The 23,253-nt window shown below is 49.2% G+C and overlaps 1 protein-coding gene across 2 annotated transcripts; it reads left to right on the top strand.

Annotated features, from left to right (window-relative positions):
- The first annotated feature begins 2,617 nt into the window (after positions 1 to 2,617).
- On the top strand, positions 2,618 to 21,501 carry LOC119957096 (serine/arginine-rich splicing factor 5-like). Of its 2 annotated transcripts, XM_038784789.1 has the most exons (8): positions 2,618 to 2,749; positions 4,516 to 4,643; positions 4,777 to 4,847; positions 4,932 to 5,030; positions 15,450 to 15,519; positions 17,472 to 17,545; positions 19,594 to 19,701; positions 20,875 to 21,145. In XM_038784789.1, the coding sequence occupies exons 2-8, from the start codon at positions 4,521 to 4,523 to the stop codon at positions 21,143 to 21,145; spliced, it is 816 nt and encodes a 271-aa protein (XP_038640717.1). In that variant the 5' UTR covers positions 2,618 to 2,749; positions 4,516 to 4,520. The 2 variants fall into 2 exon arrangements, with proteins under 2 accessions (XP_038640717.1, XP_038640726.1); XM_038784798.1 differs by lacking the exon at positions 2,618 to 2,749 and having other exon boundaries at positions 4,521 to 4,643; positions 20,875 to 21,501.
- Positions 21,502 to 23,253: the final 1,752 nt, after the last annotated feature.

Raw genomic sequence — 23,253 nt, 5'->3', positions numbered from 1 at the left:
GGTGATTCTGGGCGAAGATAAGGTATCACTGGAGGGGATTAAGGCAAAATGGGAGGAAGAGTTGGGGGGTATGGAGGGGTTGTGGTGAGGTGCTGAATGCTTCAGCGCAAGGTTGGGGCTGATACAGCTGAAGGTGGTGTATAGGGCACTCCTCACAAAGGCGAGGATGAGCAGACTCTTTGAGGGGGTAAAGGATGCTTGTGAACGCGGTTCGGGGGTCCACTGCAAATCATGTTCATATGTTTTGCCCAAAACTGGAGGAGTATTGGAGGGAGGTCTTCAGGGTAACCTTGAAGGTGGTGCATGTGAGATTCGAACCAGGTCCCCGAGAAGCCATATTGGGGTCTTGGACCAGCCTGGGTTGGAAGTGGGTGCGAGGACAGATGTCTCAGCCTGCGCCTTGCTGAACGCCCGAAGGCGGGTCCTGTTGGGGTGGAGATCAGCTTCTCCACCCTGCGAGCGGATGGGGAGGAGGGGAGAGCGGGTGGGGAGGAGGGGAAGGGAATCTTGATGGGGAATCTGAGGATGTGGGAGGGGATCTTGGAAAGGGAGAGTGGATGGGGGAGGGGGGTCTGGGGAGGAGGGGGATCTGGGGGCGAGCAGGGTCTGGGGAGGGAGCAGATGGGGTTCTGGAGAAAGGAGAGTCGATGGGAAGTCTGGGGGTGAGTGGATGGGGAGGAGGGGAGAGTGGAAGGGAGTCCGAGGATGACAGTCAGGGGGAGAGCGGGGTCTGGGAATGGAGAGCGGATGGGGAAAGGGGGGGTCAGGGGCAAGCGGGGTCTGGGGAGGGAGTGGATGGGGTTCTGGAGAAAGGAGTCGATGGGAAGTCTGGGGGTGAGTGGATGGGGAGTCTGGGGGAGGGAGAGTGGATGGGAAGTCTGGGGTGAGTGGATGGGGAGTCTGAGGGAGGGAGAGTGGATGGGAAGTCAGGGGTGCGCGGATGGGGAGTCTGGGGTAGGGAGAGGGATGGGAAGTCTTGGGGGAGCGTGGATGGGGAGTCTGGGGATGAGTGGAGGGGGAGTCTGGGGGTGATTGGTGGAGAGACTGGGGGTGAGTGGTGGAGAGACTGGGGGTGAGTGGTGGAGAGACTGGGAGTGAGTGGATGGGGAATCTGGGAGTGAGTGGATGGGGAGACTGGGAGTGAGTGGATGGGGAGACTGGGGGTGAGTGGATGGGGAGTCTGGGGGTGAGTGGATGGGGAGTCTGGGGGTGAGAGAGTGGATGGGGAGTCTGGGGGGGAGAGAGAGTGGATGGGGAGGAGGGGAGATAGTGGATGGGGAGTCTGGGGGAGAGTGAGTGGATGGGGAGAAGGGGAGAGTGAGTGGATGGGGAGGAGGGGGGAGAGTGGATGGGGAGGAGGGGAGAGAGTGGATGGGGAGGAGGGGGGAGAGTGGATGGGGAGGAGGGGGGAGAGTGGATGGGGAGGAGGGGAGAGAGTGGATGGGGAGGAGGGGAGAGAGTGGATGGGGAGTCTGGGGGGGGGGGAGAGTGGATGGGGAGTCTGGGGGGGGAGAGTGGATGGGGAGTGAGAGTGGATGGGGAGGAGGAGAGAGAGTGGATGGGGAGTGAGAGTGGATGGGGAGGAGGGGAGAGAGTGGATGGGGAGTCTGGGGGTAGAGTGGAGGGGATTCTGGGGGAAGAGAGAGTGGATGGGAGTCTGGGGGAGAGAGAGTGGATGGGAGTCTGGGGGAGGGAGAGTGGATGGGGAGGCTGGGGGAGAGAGTGGATGGGGAGTCTGGGGGAGAGAGTGGATGGGGAGTCTGGGGGGGAGAGTGGATGGGGAGTCTGGGGGAGAGAGTGGATGGGGAGTCTGGGGGAAGAGAGTGGATGGGGAGTCTGGGGGAGAGAGTGGAAGGGGAGTGAGGGGAGAGAGTGGATGGGAAGTCTGGGGGAAGAGTGAAGGGGATTCTGGGGAGAGAGAGTGGATGGGGAGTCTGGGGGAGAGAGAGTGGGTGGGGAGTCTGGGGGGGGATGGGGAGTCTGGGGGGGGATGGGGAGTCTGGGGGGGTGGGGAGTCTGGGGGGTGGGGAGTCTGGGGGGGTGGGGAGTCTGGGGGGGTGGGGAGTCTGGGGGGTGGGGAGTCTGGGGGGGGTGGGGAGTCTGGGGGGGTGGGGGGTGGGGAGTCTGGGGGGGGAGGGAGAGTGGATGGGGAGTCTGGGGGAGGGAGAGTGGATGGGGAGGAGGGGAGAGTGGAGGTGATTCTGGGGGAGGGAGAGTGGATGGGGAGGAGGGGGGAGAGTGGATGGGGAGGAGGGGGGAGAGTGGATGGGGAGGAGGGGGGAGAGTGGATGGGGAGGAGGGGGGAGAGTGGATGGGGAGGAGGGGGGAGAGTGGATGGGGAGGAGGGGGGAGAGTGGATGGGGAGGAGGGGGGAGAGTGGATGGGGAGGAGGGGAGAGAGTGGATGGGGAGGAGGGGAGAGAGTGGATGGGGAGGAGGGGAGAGAGTGGATGGGGAGGAGGGGAGAGAGTGGAGGTGATTCTGGGGGATAGAGTGTGGATGGGGAGGAGGGAAGAGAGTGGATGGGGAGTCTGGGGGCGGGAGAGTGGATGGGGAGTCTGTGGGAAGGAGCGCGGGCAAGGGGCAGATGGGGGAGGAGGAGATGGGGGACGCGAGGAGGATGACGTGCGACCGGGGCTGGAAGTGACGCACCGCCGGGCGTTGATTGGCTGCTGCGGTGGGTCAGTCGCCATTTTGTGCGGCGGTTTTTTATTTCCACCTGCGTCAGTGGAAGCCGAGTGTCGGAGCGGGTAAGAGCGGGAGTGTTTACTCTTTGGGGGGGGGAGAGAGAGGGGGAATTTAAAGGCGTTCGTGGAGTGAGGCAGCTCTTGTGTTTATTAAGAGGGGATTTAATTTGAGATCGGGGTTACCCCCCGTAGTACATCCCGCCGGCGGGGTCATGGAACTGTTCACCTCCCTCCCCGGATCGATATGGTATTCAGCCCAAGGCTTTGTATTGTTTAAATTGTGCAGATGGTGCTGGCGGAAACATACCCACCCCCCATTCGGCGAGAAACCGCAGCCTCTGGTTCCTACTCCCCATCTCCCTGCCGTTTCTTGCACAATGGCCGTTCCACGTTGCCCGCATCGTGTTTGTGGGGGAGGGGAATCCGGAGCCCAACCCTCCCGTCTCCTGATGCCATCAGGCCGCAGGAGCTCTTCTCCCCAGAGTATTTGGATGTAAGGGTGATAGTCAACCCCCCCCCCCCCCCCCCCAATGATTTCAATCATCTGTTCTTTCTGATTTTTGACCCTTCGAACACAAGCTGGGACTTCATTTGAACTCCTGAAAGAGTTTACAGTTGTATTCTATGTTTTGAGCGGCACGTTAGCACTGTGGCTTCACAGCGCCTGGGTCCCAGGTTTGATTCCGCGCTGGGTCAGTCTGTGGCGTCTGCACGTTCTCCCCGTGTGTGCTAGGTTTCCTCTAACAGTCCAAAGGTGTGCGTGGGTTTCCTCCTACAGTCCAAAGATGTGCAGGTTAGGTGGATTGGCCATGCTAAATTGCTTTTTAGTGTCCAAAAAGGGTAGGAGGGGTTATGGGGATAGGGTGGAGGTGAAGGCTTAAGTGGGTTGGTGCAGACTTGAGCTAAATGGCCTCCTTCTGTACTGCATGGTTTCCTCTGGGTCTTCCAGTTTCCTCCCACAGTCCAAAGACATGCAAGTTAGGTGGATTGGCCATGCAAATTTGTCCCTTAGTGCCCAAGGTTAGGTTGGGTTACATAGTTAGGATGGGGGAGTGGGCCTAGGTGCCCTTTCAGAGGGTCAGCGCAGACAAGGAAGGAAGGGCCTCCTGCATCTATGTTCTATGAAGTGAGATCCAGGAAGAGATCAGTGGGAGTGTGTGGAGGTCAAGACAATTGAGTAACTTCAAAACTTCTCATTAATTTGACTACACTCATCCCTAATGCAAACTCTTTCTGTGCCAATGCTCACTCGGCACACTGTAATAATGGTCGGCTACAGTGCCTGTCCATGATTGATCTGCCTCGAATTTTAAGGTTCCGTTTCCCATTAATCTTGACACACTCACTAGGGAAAATCCTTTCTCTTCATAGCTTCATGAACTACCGTGGCCATTTGAATGCTTCGATTTGATCACAGCTCAATTTTCTGTATGTGGAAAAAAATATAGATACAAGTATTGCCTACGCAGCCTTCCCATTATGTGGCATGACTTTATTGTTAGTGTCATGTCATTCAACTTGGAGCAATGCCACAATAGATCTGTTTTGATTTGGCCTTTCCATCAAGAATTATAGAACATAGTACAGCACAGAACAGGCCCTTCGGCCCTCGATGTTGTGCCGAGCAATGATCACCCTACCCAAACCCACGTATCCACCCTATACCCGTAACCCAACAACACTCCCCCCCCCCCCCCCCCCCCCATGCAGACACTGAGAATGTAAACTTCACGCAGGGCTGGGATGGAACTCAGGTCCTTAGTGCCCTGAGCAACATCCAAACTTAATCCATCTTGTTTCTAACTTTATTTTCTATGAAATGCCACTAGACAAAATGAGCTCTCGTGTGTTCATTGGTCGACTGAGTCCTCATGCCAGAGAAAGGGATGTGGAAAAATTCTTTAAAGGATTTGGGCGAATAAAGGAAATTGATTTGAAGAATGGATTTGGATTTGTGGTAAGGTTGCTTTTCGGTTCAACAGATTTGAGCACTAAAACATAACCAATAAAATATTCAGAAAAACAATCTTTGGAACAAACCAACTTGTGTATATAAATTTAACTTTTATTGCTATTGTGTCAACTCTTAGGAATTTGAAGATCACAGGGATGCAGATGATGCTGTTTATGAATTGGATGGAAAAGAGTTGTGTAGTGAAAGGTAAAACAAAAAGTTATAATAGCTGCTTTGTAAATGTGATTTAAATTAAAATGGGAATTTCAATTGATTATTTTGCTCCTGCAGAGTTACAGTTGAACATGCCAGAGCACGGCCTAGAGGAGGTCGTGGAGGAGGACGATATCAAGGTCGCTTTAGCCCACGCCGTCCACAGAGTGAGGGAAGGTGAGACACTTTTTTTTTGTGAAATAATTTTAATTGAAAAATTTTGAATTTATACAACAATAACGCACCATAGTAAAATAACAATAATATTAGCAATCATAAACATTCGCCCCACCTCCATGAACAACACAGCATTTTAACAACACAAGTTAGCACAATATAAAGTTACAGAATAGAAACTACAATAAGGAACCCCCTCCCCCCCGAGTTGCTGCTGTTATTGACCAAGATACCTATCTTTGAGCTGGGAAGTCCAGAAAAGGCTGCCATCGTTTATAGAACCCTTGTATTGGTCCTCTCAGGGCAAATTTGACCCTTTCCAATTTTATAAACCCCGCCATGTCACTGATCCAGGTCTCCACACTTGGGGGCCTCACATCCTTCCACTGTAGCAGGATCCTTCGTCGGGCTACTAGGGACGCAAAGGCCAGGACACTGGCCTCTTTCGCCTCCTGCACTCCCGGCTCTACCGCAACTCCAAAAACCGTGAGACCCCACCCTGGATCCAACCACCCTCGACACGGTCCTCGCCACCCCTTTCCAGAATTCTTCCAGTGCTGGGCATGCCCAGAACATAGGGGGCGTGGTTCGCTGGACTCCCCGAACATCTGGTGCACCTGTCCTCACCCCCAAAGAACCTACTCATCCTAGTCCCGGACATGTGGGCCCGGTGCAGCACCTTAAATTGGATGAGACTAAGCCTCGCACATGAGGAGCAAGAGTTGACTCTCTCCAGGGCACCTGCCCAAGTCCTGTCCTCTATCTGCTCCCCGAGTTCCTCCTCCCATTTAGCCTTCAGCTCCTCCACTGACGACTCCTCCACCTCCTGCATTACCTTATAGATGTCAGACACCTTCCCCTCTCCGACCCACACCCCCGAAAGCACTCTGTCCATTGTCCCCCGCGAGGGCAGCAAAGGGAATCCCTCTACCTGTCGCCTAGCAAACGCCTTTACCTGCAAGTATCTGAACATGTTCCCTTGGGGAAGCCCAAATTTATCTTCCAGTTCCCCCAGGCCCACAAACCTCCCGCCAATAAACAGGTCCCTCAATTTACTAATGCCCGCCCTTTGCCACCCCCTAAATCCCCCATCTTTGTTCCCAGGGATGAACCGATGATTGCCACCCAGTGGAGCCTCCATCAAGCCCCCCCGATGCCGTCTCCACTGTCCCCAGATTATTAGGGTCGCTGCCACCACCGGGCTCATGGTAAACCTCTTGGGGGAGAGCGGCAACGGCGCCGTTACCATGGCACCCAGGCTCGTACCTCTACATGACGCCATCTCCATTCTTTTCCACGCCGCCCCTCCCCCCTCCATCACCCATTTACGCACCATTGACCGCCCAATAGTACCCCAGAAGGTTGGGCAGCGCCAGCCCGCCTCTATCCCTCCCTCGCTCCAGGAACACCCTCTTCACTCTCGGAGTCCCATGTGCCCACACAAAGCTCAAAATACTGCTAGTCACTCTCCTAAAGAAGGCCCTGGAGATAAAGATGGGCAGGCACTGAAAGAGGAACAAGAACCTCGGAAGCACCGTCATTTTGACGGACTGTACCCTCCCCGCCAATGACAATGGCAGCATGTCCCACCTCTTGAACTCCTCCTCCATCTGATCTACAAGTCTGGTGAAATTATGTTTGTGAAGAGTCCCCCAGTCCCAGGCCACCTGCACCCCCAGGTACCTAAAGCTCTCCCCTGCCCGCCTAAGCGGGAGCCTACCAATTCCTTCCTCCTGGTCTCCAGGGTGCACCACAAACACCTCACTCTTGCCTAAATTTAATTTATAACCTGAAAAGGTCCCAAACTCAGCTAGCAGCTCCATCACCCCCGGCATCCCTCCCACCGGGTCCGCCACATACAGTAACAGGTCATCGGCATACAACAACACCTCCCCACCTCTCTGAATCCCTCAACGCCATCACCAGCGGCTCGATTGCCAGTGCAAACAACAAGGGGGACAGGGGGTAACCCTGCCTGGTCCCTCGGTAAAGCCGGAAATACTCTGACCTCCTCCCATTCGTGGCCATGCACGCCATCGGGGCCCCATATAGCAGCCTTACCCATCTAATGAATCCTTCACCAAATCCAAACCTCCCCATCACCTCCCATAGGTACCCCCACTCCACTCTATCGAAGGCCTTCTCCGCATCCAGCGCCACCACTATCTCTGCCTCCCCCCTCAATCGCCGGCATCATGATGACATTCAACAATCTCCGCACATTCGTGTTCAGCTGCCTTCCCTTCACAAAACCTGTCTGGTCCTCGTGCACAACCCCTGGCACACAGTCCTCTATCCTGATGGCCAGGATTTTTGCCAGCACCTTAGCATCCACGTTGAGGAGAGATATGGGCCTGTATGAACCACACTGCTGGGGGTCCTTGTCCCACTTTAAAATTAACGAGATCAGCGCCCGTGACATCGTCGTGGGCAAAGTCCCCCCCTTCCCACGCTTCATTGAGTGTCCGCACCAGCAAGGGGCCCACTAGGTCCACAAACTTTTTATAAAATTCCACTGGGAACCCATCCGGCCCCGGTGCCTTCCCTGACTGCATCTGCCCGATCCCCTTAACTAGCTCCTCCAGCTCAATCGGCGCACCCAACCCCTCCACCTTCTCCTCCCGTCGAGGAACCTCTCCATTTCCCTCCTCTCCCCCGTAGGCTCCGACCGGTACAGTTGCCCGTAAAAGTCCTTGAAGACCTCATTCACCTCTACCCCCCTTTCGCACCACATTCCCACTCTTGTCTCTCACTCCAGCAATTTCCTTAGCCGCATCCCGCTTGCGGAGCTGATGAGCCAGCATCCTACTCGCCTTTTCACCATGTTCGTACACTGCCCCTTGTGCCTTCCTCCGCTGTGCCTCCGCCTTTCTAGTGGTCAGCAAATCAAATTTAGCCTGCAGGCTGAGTCTCTTCCCCCAACAGTCCCTCCTCTGGTGCCTCTGCATACCTCCTGTCTACCTCCAGCATCTTTCCCACCAGTCTATCCCTCTCGCTCCTCTCCCTGTGCCAGGATGGATATCAGCTCCCCACGAATCACTGCCTTCAGGGCTTCCCAGACCATCCCCACCTGAACCTCCCCCGTATCATTCACCTCGAGGTACCCCTCAATACTTGCCCGGACCCTCCTGCACACCACCTCCTCCGCCAGCAACCCCACATCCAACCGCCACAAAGGGCGCTGGTCCCGCACCTCCCCCATCTCCAACTCTATCCAATGCGGAGCGTGGTCGGAGATTGCAATGGCCGAATACTCGGCCTCCTCCACTCTTGGAATCAGTCGCCTAGTCACCACGAAGAAGTCTATCCGAGAGTACATGGGAGAAGAAAGAGTACTCGCGTGCCCTCGGCCTCACAAACCTCCATGGATCCACCCCACCCATCTGGTCCATAAACCCTCTCAGTACCTTGGCCCCCGCAGGCCTCCTACCCGTCCTAGAGCTGGACCGATCCAGTGAAGGATCCAATTCCGTATTGAAGCCCCCCCCCCCAAATGATCAGACCTCCCGCCTCCAGGTCCGGGACCCGTCCCAACATACGCCTCATAAAGCCCGCATCGTCCCAATTTGGGGCATACACACTAGCAAGTACCTTCTCTCCTTGTAGCCTGCCCCTAACCATAACATACATACCCCCCCTATCCGCCGCCACCTCCGATGCCTCAAACAACACATTTTTCCTCACCAGAATCGCCACTCCCCGTTTCTTCACATCCAACCCAGAGTGGAAAACCTGCCCCACCCATCCCTTCCTCAGGCGGACCTGGTCCGCCACCTTCAGGTGGGTCTCCTGAAGCATTGCCACATCTGCCTTTAGCCCCTTCAGATGAACAAGTACCCATGACCTCTTCACCGGCCCATTCAATCCTCTCGCATTCCAGGTAACCAACCGGATCAGAGGGCGTCCCTCCCCCGTCGACTACCCGCCCCAGGCCAGCACCCCCTGCCCGACCCAGTCCCCACAGCGACAACACCTCACCTCTGTCCCCACCAGCTCCTTCTTGACCCTACCAGCAGCACCCCGTATTCCCCCCCCCCCCCCCCCCAAGACTAGGAACCCTCCCAGCCGCGAACCGTCCTCCATTGTACTTCCGTGGGTCAGCTAACTTCTGCTGACCCCGGAAACTCCCGCAAATAACCCGACCCCTCCCAAAGTGGGATCATCCCCCAATCTATCCCCCCTCCAGGCACCGCTCCAGCACGGGGAAGAACCAGTTAAGACCCCGCATCCCCCCGTCATTGTCTCCGCCTCGCAGCGTGGGAAACCAGAGGAAAGCCCGCGCTTTCGCACTGCCCCACCACACCCTTCTGACGCAGCTCCCAAATACCAGCCCCACTCCACACCCCCAACCCGACTTAGAATACAACAAACCCCCCCCCCCCCCAACCCTCCCCGCAAGATACAAAACTCAAACAATGCCCCACAGCAAAAAAAAATAACAGAACAACACCCTCATAAATAACCATATCAAAATTACAAAAAAAACAAGGACACAGCAACAGCAGAAACCAGCAATAAAGCATTACAACCGACCCCCCAACCCCTAGTTCAAGTCCAGTTTCTCCGTCCGCACGAAGGCCCACGCCTGGTCCGGGGAATCGAAATAATAATGCCGGTCCGAATAAGTTACCCACATTCCGAACGTTATCTTTTTCCTGTAAAGCACCTCTTTCGTCCGATTAAATCCAGACCGCTGCTTAGCCACCTCTGCACTCCAATCCTGGTAGATCCGTACTACCCCATTCTCCCAATTGCTGCTCTTCACCTTCTTGGCCCAGCGCAGCACACACTCCCGATCACTGAACCGGTGGAACCTCACCAGCACTGCACGCGGGGGTTCATTCTCCTTAGGCCTCCTGGCCAGTACTCTGTGTGCTCCCTCCGGCTCCAAGGGCAGATGGAACGACCCGGCCCCCACTAGGGAGTTCAGCATTGTAGCCACGTAGGTTGTCAGGTCCGACCCCTCCAGCCCCTCCGCAAGGCCCAAGATCCGCAGGTTTTTCCGCCTCATGCGGTGATCAGGCTCCTCGAAGTGTTCCTGCCACTTCTTGTTGAGTGCCTCGTGCCCCTCCACCTTACGAGGACCATGGCCTCCTCCTCTCGTTCAGTGGCCTGCGTCTGCAACTCCTTGATGGCAGCACCCTGGCTCGTGTGAATCTCCGACAGCCTTGTGTTCGTTTCCTGCAGAGAGCTCAGTACCTCAGCCTTGAAGTCTGTAAAGCAGCGCAGGAGAGCAGCTTGTTGCTCCTGGGCCCACTGCTTCCACTCCTCTGGAGCTCCGCCAGCCGCCATCTTGGATTCCTTCCCCTGTTTTTTTCTGGGGAGCTGCTGCCGTTTTTTCCCCCTTTCCACTCCGAGTTCGAGTCATGGACTGCGGGGAAAGTCGATCAGCACACCTTCTCCCACCGGGAGACGTCGAAAAATTTCCGTTTGGGGCTCTAAAAAGAGCCGAAAAGTCCGTTTAAAACGGGAGCTCCCAAATGTGTAGCTTCCTACGTCATCGCCGCCACCGGAAGTCGAGACACTTCTTTTTAAACAGGAGCTGCACTGCTGGCTTACCCAACATGATCCAATGAATTGCTAAGCTGTGCATTGAGAGAGGACACCTGGTTTGATCTCCAGCCTGTGCTAATCTGAGGTAGAGTGGAGTGCCAAAAATGGCCTCAATGCCAATTTTAAGCGAATGGAAATTTAGAGCATAATTTCTGACCAAGAAAGTATTTTATCAATCAAAACAAAAGTGTTGGTAAAACTCAGCACTCCAGGCATAATCTTTGGAGAGAAAAGTTTCAATTCTTCGGACGTGAAAGATGATAAAAATGTGATGGGCTTTATACTGTTGGAAGATGGGGGACATATTGACCAAAAGGGACGGTCTGGGATAGGGTTGGGGAGATTAAATAACAATGGTGTCATGGCAAAGAGAATGGTAAATGTAGTAACGAAAGTGACCTAGTAGTAACAATAAAATGCTCTTGTAAAGAATGTCTCATCATGTTGAACTAAAACATACATTTCCATGCAATCAAAACACATTGCATAGTTTCAGGTATTTCTGAATATTAATATACTTATGGATTACTCTTACAGTGTGGTTATAGATTGATGTAATTGTGAAGTAAGGAAGTGCAAACCAAACGTAAAACGCAATAATTTAAAGAATTCCGCCACCTCCCGCATGGCGTTACCATCAAATGCATCCTTTCCGCATTCCGCCTGTCAGTATTCCACAGATGGTTTCCTCGGGATAACCTTTTTTTTAATATAATTTTTATTGGAATTTTTTGCAGAAAATATAAAACGTAACGACAAACAATGAAATGCAACATAATAACTGTAACACCCCCAGACCGTATCGACGCATGTATCCCACCCCAACCCCAATGAACAACAGAAGAACTTAAAAATAAATTTAAATCAAATAAACAAACATAGTCATCGTCCGCGCGCACCCCCCCCGGGTTGCTGCTGCTACTGTCCCCGTACCCTATCGTTGAGCCAGAAAGTCGAGAAAAGGTTGTCACCGCCTAAAGAACCCTTGTACCGACCCTCTCAGGGCGAATTTGATCTTCTCTAGCTTAATGAAACCCGCCATGTCATTGATCCAGGTCTCCACGCTTGGGGGCCTCGCATCCTTCCATTGTAGCAAGATCCTTCGCCGGGCTACTAGGGACGCAAAGCGCAGCACACTGGCCTCTTTCGCCTCCTGCACTCCCAGCTCCACCCCAACACCAAAAATCACGAGTCCCCATCCTGGCTTGACCCTGGATCCCACCACCCTCGACACCGTCCTCGTCACCCCATTCCAGAACTCCTCCAGCGCCGGGCATGCCCAGAACATATGGGCATGGTTCGCTGGACTCCCCGAGCACCTGACACACCTATCTTCACCCCCAAAGAACCTACTCATCCTCGTCCCAGTCATGTGGGCCCGGTGCAGCACCTTGAATTGGATGAGGCTAAGCCGCACACACGAGGAGGAAGAATTAACCCTCTCCAGGGCATCAGCCCATGTCCCGTCTTCGATCTGTTCCCCCAGTTCCCCCTCCCACTTAGCTTTCAGCTCCTCTACTGACGCCTCCTCCGCCTCCTGCATAACCTTGTAGATATCAGATATCTTCCCCTCTCCGACCTAGACCCCCGAAAGCACCCTGTCGCTCACCCCCCTCGCGGGAAGCGAAGGGAATCCCTCCACCTGCCGCCTAGCAAATGCCTTTACCTGCAGATACCTGAACATGTTCCCCGGGGGGAGCCCAAATTTCTCCTCCAACTCCCCCAGGCTCGCAAACCTCCCATCAATAAACAGGTCCCTCAGCTGTCTGATGCCTGCTCTGTACCAACCCTGAAATCCCCCATCAATGTTCCCCGGGACGAACCTATGGTTCCCCCTTAACGGAGCCTCCATCGAGCCCCCCACGTCTCCCCTATGTCGCCTCCACTGCCCCCAAATCTTGAGGGTAGCCGCCACCACCGGACTCGTATACCTCGAAGGAGGGAGCGGCCACGGCGCCGTTACCAGGGACCCCAGGTTTGTATCTCCACAGGACACCCTCTCCATCCGTTTCCATGCTGCCCCCTCCCCCTCCATTACCCACTTGTGCACCATCGACACATTGGCTGCCCAATAATACCCCGAGAGATTGGGTAACGCCAGCCCCCCCCCCATCTCTACCCCGCTCCAAGAAGACCCTCTTCACCCTCGGGGTCCCATGCGCCCAAACAAAGCTCATGATGCTGCTAGTCACCCTTCTAAAAAAAAGGCCCTAGGGATAAAGATGGGCAAACACTGAAAAAGGAACAAGAACCTCGGGAGAACTGTCATTTTGACGGACTGCACTCTACCCGCCAACGATAGCGGCACCATGTCCCACCTTTTAAATTCCTCCTCCATCTGTTCCACCAGCCTGGTAAAATTAAGCTTATGGAGAGTCCCCCAACTCCTGGCCACCTGGACCCCCAGGTATCTGAAACTCTTCACTGCCCTCCTGAAGGGGAGTCTCCCAATTCCCTCCTCCTGATCACCAGGGTGTACTACAAATACCTCACTCTTGCCTAAATTTTCCTCGGGATAACCTGGTCCACAATGAAGCCCAACACAAACATGGAGGAACAGCATCTCATCTTTTGATTAGGCGCGCTAGCCTCCCAGACTTGGCATTGAGTTCAACAACTTCAGGCTGTGAACTCCCTTCCACTAATCTGTTTTTTCCTCACCATTGTCTCCCCACCCAACTAGAGTTCCCTGTTCTGAGTTCTTTGACACACTGCTTGTTTTGCCATTAACACGTTATGACCTATTTTTTAATGCCATGATCACCACCATTTACATTCTCTTTATCCACAACTTTGTCAATCTTATTGGCCCGCTATCCTACTCCACCCCCATAACTATAAATTTCATCCTATTTCCAGCTTTGAGTCACCCAGATTCAAAACATTAGCTTCGTTCTCTCCACAGATGTGGTCAGACCTGCTGAGGTTGTCCAGTGTTTTCTGTTTTTGTTTCAGATTCCAGCATCCGCAGTAATTTGCTTTTAACTTAAGAATTTCAATTGAAAACTTTGAGATTGCTTGGATTTGGTTCCCTGCGTGCAATTTGAAAAAATGAGATATAGTCATATTAGAGGATTATTTTCAATATAATGTATGAGTAACCCATGTACAAGATGACCCTCACTTCCCCAAATAAGGCCAGGGACCACCAAGTTTAATGCAGGATTCATAGAATCCCTGCAGTGCAGGAGGCGGCCATTCAGCCCATCAAGTCTGCACGCACCTCACGGCGCCGAGGTCCCAGGTTCGGTCCCGGCTCTGGGTCACTGTCCGTGTGGAGTTTGCACATTCTCCCCGTGTTTGCGTGGGTTTTGCCCCTTAATTGGGTACTCTAAATTTATAAAACAAAAAGTCTGCACGTACCCCACCTAGGCCCACTCCCTTGCCGTATACCCATAACCACATCTTTGGACAATTTTGGCAAATTTAGCATGACCAAACCATTTAACCGGCGCATATTTGAGCTGTGGAAGGAAACGGCAGCTCCCGGAGTAAACCCACGCAGATTCGGGGAGAACATGCAAACTTCACGCAGTCGCCCACAGCTGGAATTGAACCCAGGTCCCTTGCATATGAGGTAGCAGTGCTAGTCATAGAACAGCACAGAACAGGCCCTTCGGCCCTCGATGTTGTGCCGAGCAATGATCACCCTACTCAAACCCACGTATCCACCCTATACCCGTAACCCAACAATCCCCCCCCATTAACCTTACACTACGGGCAATTTAGCATGGCCAATCCACCTAACCCGCACATCTTTGGACTGTGGGAGGAAACCGGAGCACCCGGAGGAAACCCATTAACATTTTTTGGTCAGTTTCCTGTTCAACTGGCAAATTGGAAAATTCTAACCACAACAACAGAAGGCTGCAGCCAGGGACTCTTCCACTAACTCCTGGGAAAATCACACTGCAGCAAACTTTAATTTGAGGGCCCAATAGCACTGCGGGAATCAGATTTCAGTACAAGTCCAATAGCTACCACTTGGGGTGCTACAATACCTTTCACCCTTTAAATGTATTCCCGTTGGGCTCCTGTTGTGCAGAGGTTAATATCATGGCTCTGGATGTCTTTGAGTGAATAGCTGTTATAAAGAAACAGTCTGAATTGATGTAGTACTTCTGTTCCCCAGAAAATCCAGGAAGTGATTTATATCTCATGAAGTGCATTAAAATTCACTTGAAATTTAAAGATGCATCCTTTGAGAAGGGGCATAGGGAAATGAAATGTCTCACCTTGAATGTTACTAACACTTCATACAAGGCTATATATGTTCATAGAATTTACAGTGCAGAAGGAGGCCATTCGGCCCATCGAGTCTGCACCGGCTCTTGGAAAGAGCCAACAAGGTCAGCACCACCCTATCCCCACAACCCAGTAACCCCACCCAACACTAAGGGCAATTTATCATGGCCAATCCACCTAACCTGCACATCTTTGGACTGTGGGAGGAAACCGGAGCACCCAGAGGAAACCCACGCACACACTGGGAGGATGTGCAGACTCCACACAGACAATGACCCAAGCTGGAATCGAACCTGGGACCCTGGAGCTGTGAAGCAGTTGTGCTATCCACAATTCTACCATGCTGTTGGTAGTGTAATCCCATTTAAAATTATCTTGGGGTCCGCATTGTTGATGTACAGTGTTTGTTCTTTGCTGGGCACCAATTCATTAGAGTTCTAGGTGATTTGTGAGGTACCAATGTAAGTTGGTTCCTGAACCTTTACATTGGCATCCTTTATTAACATCAGATGGCAAATATCCATAATTTGAAGTTTGCATGATGAGCAGTTATTCAATAAAAGATGAATATGGGAATCCTCGTAACCAGTTCTACATCTCTGTTCATGTGGCTTGTTTCAGAAATGGACCTCCAGTTCGTACAGAGAACCGACTGATTGTTGAGAATTTGTCTTCGCGAGTTAGCTGGCAGGTATGTTGCATTCAACAGTGAATCGTATTTTGTGATCCTGTCACTGTAATAAATGGAAATGAATATAATTTAATATGAAATGTACTTTCAAGATTAGCTGAGATTTTTACAGCTAAAAACAAATGGATATGGCAGTACATATTACTGGTGAGGACCTGTGTAACAGGGACTGAAAATCTTCAAAGTGCAATGTTGCTCAAAGCTTGCACTACTGCGTTACAAGTTAATGAGGAAATTAGAAACACGAAAGCAGGGATTGGAACCTGAAATTTGCCTTGCCCTGTTAGAATGTGGAATTGGCTACATAATTTCTGAGGTTGTTTTGTGTGAGGAAGAGAATACTACAAATGGATTGTGAAGAGCATTACCTACCTCAGCAGGATGCATTTCATAGATGGTGCTACTCTTCATACAGACATAAGATGTCGTTCCATGTTGTCTTCCCAGTAGTATTTGGATTCTGGAAAACTGCAGAAACTTTGTGGCCCGATTTCCGTTTGAACTCTTGCCAGTAGGGCTTGTAATCCACAAGTTTGCCTTTATCTTAAGAAACTTTAAATGACAAATGTGCAATATTGGCAACCAAGTCAAAGATTAGAGGCGGTGATCGAATGTTCTTTAATTTTAAATGTATTTTTCTACCTCCTTGTCCATCACCTTTTTTTCTTTTCTTCGGTTCTGAAGCCAGTGACTCATGCTGGGTATGATTCCACTGAGAGTACTGATTCTCCAGAACTTTGGCCAAGTTGCAATTACTTGTATGTACTAGATGGTGACCATTAACTAGCAATTCTACTTGGCATTTATTGCAGTCAAGCCCCATCTTGACATGTTTTGCTGATATTCATGTTTCTAGCAGAGGTTGCTGATAGTGGTCAGAAATCAACGTCATGATAGATTTTTTTTCTTCCTTCCCAAATGTTTCTTGGTAGTGTGCACTCCCTAATGTTTAGAGAAATCACAAAATTGGCATAATTTGACGCACGTTTTCTTTTCAAAATAATTATGTTTTAAATATTGGCCAGAGGACGGTGGGCGAGTTGTCTAGAAGCTTGGCCCAAAATGCACCGAGATAATTTGCCTCTGTCAAACTGAGGTCACAAACTGACCTAGGGAAGGAAGATGGTAAATGGATTTGAAGGTGCACAATACTGAACTAATTTTAATTTGTCCATTTATAAAATTTTCATTACGTACTGCAACTTTAGGAGTGTTGACAGTTAACATTCATAATTATGTAATTTATCTAAATTGCTTGCTTATTTGAAAACCTTAAATGTGGTTTGGTTTCTGTGTTGAATTATGTGCAAACTTTAACCAAATATTAAAACCTTTATTTACCAGCCTCTCGTATCGTTGGCCTTGTGACGAGTGACGTTTTCCTAATCGCTCTGGCTTGGTCTCTTGGTGGGCCTAGTTGAATTGCCAGTCCTACGTTTCAATCAGTTGGTGATCTGTATTATGCTGGTCTGACCAACATTGGTGGGCACTACCTTAAGAGCCGGGGTTCGTTCCTGCGCCTCTGAAAATGCTGGTAACGAGTTGTCCTAAAGTCGAGTTGAGAGCTGACTCTAAAATGAGGTCCTTGATTGAAAGAAATTCGCTAGTAGGTTTGGTTGGAAGCTCGATTTGAAGTGTGAGGAGCCCTTGGTAACAACACAAGATTTAGCAATTCCTGTTCCCATGGCACCGCCAAAGCCCGCCTTTAGGATGGGTGATGTCCGGGGAGGCTCACGTCGAGTGGGTGCTGAAGAGCACCATCGGGTCGTCAGTCGTGATGATACCTCTGCAAGTTCTTCTTGCATTTGGCTGGTTGAATAGCCTAGGGAATTGTACAGGAAGGTAATACATTTTGATGAAATTAGCTTTGGTTTCTTTCGTAGTAACTTTGTTAGAAGATGACTGAGTAAGTATGCATATTTGTTTTACCTAACTGATCTGATCTAACATAGGATCTGAAAGATTTCATGAGACAGGCTGGAGAAGTTACCTTTGCGGATGCGCACAGGCACAAAATGAATGAAGGGTGAGTACAGAATTAATTAGGTGATGTGTTCACAAAACCTTGATATTTAAATAGGACGTCTTCATTGACCAGTCTCAAACCAGTTTTCAAACTTGCACCAAATAATACTAAAATTATAGTACTTAACCATAAAGTTTTTCCCCCATAAATTTGGAGTAGCCAATTATTTTTTCCAACTAAGGGCAACTTAATGTGGCCAAGGGCAGCACGGTGGCACAGTGGTTAACACTGTTGCATCACGGCGCAGAAGTCCCAGGTTCAATCCCGTCCCTGGGTCACTTCCCGTGTGGTGTTTGCACATTCTCCCCGTGTTTGCGTGGGTTTCACCCCCACAACACTGATTTTTAAAAAAAATTAGAGTGCCCAATTCATTTTTTCCAATTAAGGGGCAATTTAGTGTGTTCAATCCACCTACCTTGCACATCTTTTGGATTGCGGGGGCGAAACCCATGCAAACACGGGGAGAATGTGCAAACTCCAGATGGACAGTGACCCAGAGCCGGGATCGAACCTGGGACCTCAGCACCGTGAGACTGCAGTGCTACCACTGCACCACCGTGCTGCCACAACAAAAAGATGTGCAGGTTAGATGGATTGGCCACGCAAAATTGCCCCTTATTTGGAAAAAATGAATTGGGTACTCTAATTTATATTTAAAAATAACTTGGCACGGCCAATCCATCTAGCCTGCACGTCTTTGGGTTGTGGGGGGTGAGACCCACACTGGCCCGGGGGAAATGTGTAAACTCCACGCAGACAGTGACCATGGGCTGGGATCGAACCCAGGTCCTTGGTGCCATGAGGCAGCAGTGCGCCACCGTGCTGCTCACTTGACAGTAATGTTAATATTTTGACATCAGCTTTGACAGTAATGTTAATATTTTGACATCAGCTTTGTAATATCATCTAAGTGCTGCCCTTGGGAACGTAATCTGTAGTAAATTCTACATGTATTTGTTCATGGAATGTGGCTGTCGCTGGCTATGCTGGCATTTATTACCCATCCCTAAAGAGGGGGCAGTTAAGAGTCAACCACATTGTCGTGGATCTGGAGTCAGATTTAGGCCAAACATGGGTAAGGACGGCAGATTTCCTTTCCTAAAGGCCATTATTGAGCGAGATAGGTTTTTACGACAATCGACTATGGTATCATGCTCATCATTAGACTTTTAATTCCACATTTTTTTATTGATTTCAAATTTCACCATCTGCTGGAGGGATTTGAACCTGGATCCCCAGAGCATTACTCTGGGTCTCTGGTTTATTAGTCCAGTGACAATACCACTACACCACCACCTCCTTTGTATGCTATTGTCCACCACGTCTTCAGACTTCCACCACCATAATATATCTTTATCAGCTTGCTTGACTGATGTCCAATGCTAAATGAGCTGTAATTTCCTCCAGTTAAAATATTGGGAAGATCAAAACTATCATCTTGGCTCTCCACCACAAACTTCACTGCTCACTCTCCCCTCTAGCCACCATCTTTGGTTGGATTGAAGACTGTTCACAACTTGCATTACACTTCTGAGCTGACACCATTATCTAGCTCGTTTCCTTGCCTCAACACTTCAGTTACTGAACCCTGGATTTATACGTTTTGTAACCTTCGGGCTTGGCTGCAGCACATCATCTATCCTTCATAAACTTGAGCTAACCCAAAACTCTGTTTCCCACGTCCTATCCTCCAGATCCACTTCAACCATCAACCTATCTGGTTTTCTCGTCTCCTAACATCTTGGTGTGTAACCTCGTTCATACCCTTTCCTTTTTCTGTAAATTGTTATAACTTTAAATGTTAACTCTTCGTAACTTGAATTCTGGCTGCTTGTGCACACATTGTTATTTAATCTCAACCCTACGACCTGGAATTTTATTTTTTCCACACCATCTCATAAAACACTTGTTAAAAACCTCTTTATGTAACCTTTTAGTTAGCTCCCTTTTGGCATGGTATCAGCTTTTGTTTGATTTCTGATGGAAACAGGAATGTGTCTGAATTGGAAATGTTGAATTTAATGTGAAAATATTAAATATTCTTTTAGGGTTGTTGAATTTGCCTCGTATAGTGATTTGAAGAATGCTGTTGATAAACTCTCTGGCGCAGAAATAAATGGAAGAAAGATCAGATTGATTGAAGAACCTAAACATAGGTAAGTGCCACATAGTGATCTCATTTGGGATTTATTTCAAACTAAAATATTAGATAATTGAATTGTTGATTTGAAGTATCAACTTCCGAGACGTCTTTGCTTCCATTAATTATAAATCAGACCTGCCATTTAGTTTCTGTTGGCTGACTTACTTTAATGTAAGAAGCCTTACAACACCAGGTTAAAGTCCAACAGGTTTGTTTTGAATCACTAGCTTTCGGAGCACAGCTCCTTCCTCAGTTGAATGAAGAGGTGGGTTCTAGAAACATGTATAAATAGACAAAGTCCAACATGCAAGACGATACTTTGAATGAGAGTCTTTGCAGGTAATTAAGTCTACAGGATGAACTGACATTGCGCAACAATCGCCAAGCAGGAATGTTCTCTTCCAGTCGGGGAATACTTCAGCAGTCAAGAGCATTCAGCCTCTGATCTTCGGCTAAGCATTCTCCAAGGCGGCCTTCAGGACATGTGACAGTGCCGAATCGCCGAGCAGAAATTTATAGCCAAGTTCTGCACACGAGTATAGCCTCAACCGGGACCTTGGATTCATGTCGCATTACACTCATCCCCCACCATCTGGCCTGGGCTTGCAAAATCCTACCAATTGTCCTGGCTTGAGACAATTCGCATCTTTAACCTGTGATCATCCCACTCCAGTTATTAACTGCAAAGACTCTCATTCAAATTATTGCATCTTTGACATTGTCTATGTTTCTGGAACCCACCTCTTCATTCACCTGAGGAAGGAGCAGTGATCCGAAAGCTAGTGATTCAAAACACACCTGTGAGCTTTAACCTGGTATTGTACGACTTCTTGCTGTTCTCACCCCAGTCCAAAGCCGGCATCTCCACATCATTACTTTAATGTGCTGAAGAAGAATTCACATTTCTGAATTCTTATTTGTTTCCCAGGAAGATGACCAAGTTTTCAAGCACAATCCTTCGACTGTTATGACTGATGAGGGTTGCACTTGTTCAATTGTGTGTGACAGCAAAAAACAAAGTTTATTAATCTTAAATATTTTGCCACATTGACAGCAGTAGCAAAGACATATCACAATTTAGCAAAAAGTAGCGTGAAACTGAAACGTGCTAATATGAATTAATTTATAATGACTGAGTAGAAACACCTGATTAAGCATACTAAATGGGTTTTCCCTTGATGTATAGGTCTCGCAGCAGATCGCGGTCACGGAGCCGTACATTTTCCAGATCTCGTAGTCGCTCTCGCTCCAGGAGCCGCAAATCCTACAGTAGGTCAAAGAGTAGAAGCCGCAGTAAATCCCGCTCTCGCAGTAGATCTCGTGTCCCTGCTAGGCAACAAAAGGCCCGTTCGGCTTCACCTTCCAAATCACCTGCATCATTGGAGAGGCCAAGAACTCGTTCTCGCTCACGTTCTCGGTCAATGTCAAGGTCACCATCTGTTGCAAGTGCCGATTAAGCAGTGTACTGTTAATATAGTATAAGTGGACTTTTGCCCAAGTAAATTGAAGTTGATGTAAGTAGAATGTAGTGAATATGTCTCAAAAAATATGAATCTTCATGTATTTTATTTGAGACCAGAGTGCTTGCAATTATTGGAATAGTATTGTTTACATATTCAGTAGTTTGAAAATAAATGTATGCACATGATATCCATTTATTCCACCATAATATTCAATTAATATTACTTTATGGGTGCAGCAAAATTTCCATTAATACTTTCCCAGTGATAAATATAATTGCATTTAATTATTTTGTTTTTCCTTAAATAAAAGCTGCAACGTAAACTCATTAAATATGTGCATATAGTTCCTATCTGGACTTGTGGATTTCTTTGTGTGAGTGGTTTGAGTGCTGGCAAATGACATTTTTCCTTGCAAGTGTACAAGGGATTGTGTAATCAGCAATTCTTTTGGTTTTTTTTTTGGATTCCTCATTCAACAACTGAAATACAGGTTTTGGTTTCACAATTTAATTGTAAACTTTTTAATGGGAGCTGAGAGGAGTAGAGTGTATGTACTTGTTTTAGTGTTTCTAAATAGTGACTACAAACTTCATATCTATTGCATTAATTCAATTTTTCTATTTGTAAAGCATATTGGAATATTGGTCTGATGCTGCAGTGGTGTGGTCAGAGGGCCAGCCCTTGGTTTCCCCCTGCATTTTCCTAAATTGGGTCAGTAGGCCTGAATGCCTGATTCACAGTGCACCACATTGATCATTTGAGTTCTCTGTCCAAAGGTAGGTTTGACCCACAGCACCAAGAACTCACAAAGGGTAGGCCAATGAGTAGACCACATGAGTGTCCCTTCTTTATCGCAGTAGGCTACAAAATTGTAGTCAGGCTTGTTCATTAACCATGACCCTTCTGTAAAATTTAATACATGCTGAGTATTTCATAACATCTATAATAGAACTGTCAACTTTGTTGTAAAAATATGCTTGATCAGGCACAGAGGGAGTGCACATTTGCCTCTTTCACTGTTGTGTGCAATCAACATGCACCTCACTTCATTTGCCCTTACTTTACGTGCCTATCATTGTCATACTGTAAGAAAAATATTGGATAGATGGGTAATGGTCAATAACATTTCTTGGGCCGCACCCAGAACCCTGGTGTGGAATGTGGCCTGCAGGTTGCCCACCACTGATTTACAAGTTGATGCTCAATTTGTTCCACTATGTTATGAATACACCTTCCTTGACCATTGAGTTGCATTTGGGATTTGAACCTGGAGCTCTGGCTCAGATGCAGGTATGTAACACTCTGTCTCAAGACCTCACCATCTTTTGACTTCAGTATTTTTAGACCTTGGCAGATTTCATTGAGAGCCTCATTTTTTGTGCCTTGTAATTGTAGTAAATCTCACAATTGGATTACAATGTATGTATTTGTTGGCACATCTCCCAATCCCAGGAGCACCTAACACAGACATTCAGTGCAATTGAGGGTCACAGTGGCATCAAAGGTTATGGGGAGTCTATGCTGGAATAGAAACTTCTGATTGCTCAGCAATTGTTTCCTCAGGAACACTGCTTTAACTAAATCAGGTGGAGTATCAAAGCATACCAGCACAATGACACCCACAACACTAATTGCCACCTTCCTAACACTGCTAACCCCTATCTCCCAAGACTTAGTCCAGCCAATTATAGAAGCTGGCAGTGCAGAGGAGTCGGCTGTATTAGGGACGACAATCTCATTTTAAAACTCTTGTCTGTGAACTGAAGATGGACCTTCAGGGGCGTCTCCCGGCTCATTATTCCAGTCTAACCTCCGCAGACTCTCCAATGGCAGCAAAATCTTATCAGAGTCAGCCAAAAATGCCTGAAATGACAGACCTCGAACTAACCTGTAATTAATAGCACTGTTGCATGCCTTTTGGGGTGAGAGTAGCTGAACAGGTTTGCTACGGGGTGAGTTTGAGAGACCTGACCCAATCTGGGGAGTGTGTATCCTATGTATGGCTTGTAATAAACACATCCTGTTGCTTTTGAAAAGACAATGGCGTGAACAAACTTCTCTGTTTTACAAGTTGATGCTCAATTTGTTCCACTATGTTATGA

The sequence above is a fragment of the Scyliorhinus canicula genome, chromosome 2 (genome assembly GCF_902713615.1).
Source record: "Scyliorhinus canicula chromosome 2, sScyCan1.1, whole genome shotgun sequence".
Taxonomy (NCBI): domain Eukaryota; kingdom Metazoa; phylum Chordata; class Chondrichthyes; order Carcharhiniformes; family Scyliorhinidae; genus Scyliorhinus; species Scyliorhinus canicula.
This window is presented reverse-complemented; position numbering and strand designations above follow the sequence as displayed.

Coding starts and splice junctions, on each gene's coding strand:
- LOC119957096 (XM_038784798.1), top strand. CDS start 4,521: ATGAGCTCTCGTGTGTTCATTGGTCGACTGAGTCCTCATGCCAGAGAA. Junction 4,848..4,931: donor AAAGAGTTGTGTAGTGAAAG/GTAAAACAAAAA, acceptor TTGCTCCTGCAG/AGTTACAGTTGAACATGCCA. Junction 15,520..17,471: donor CTTCGCGAGTTAGCTGGCAG/GTATGTTGCATT, acceptor GATCTAACATAG/GATCTGAAAGATTTCATGAG.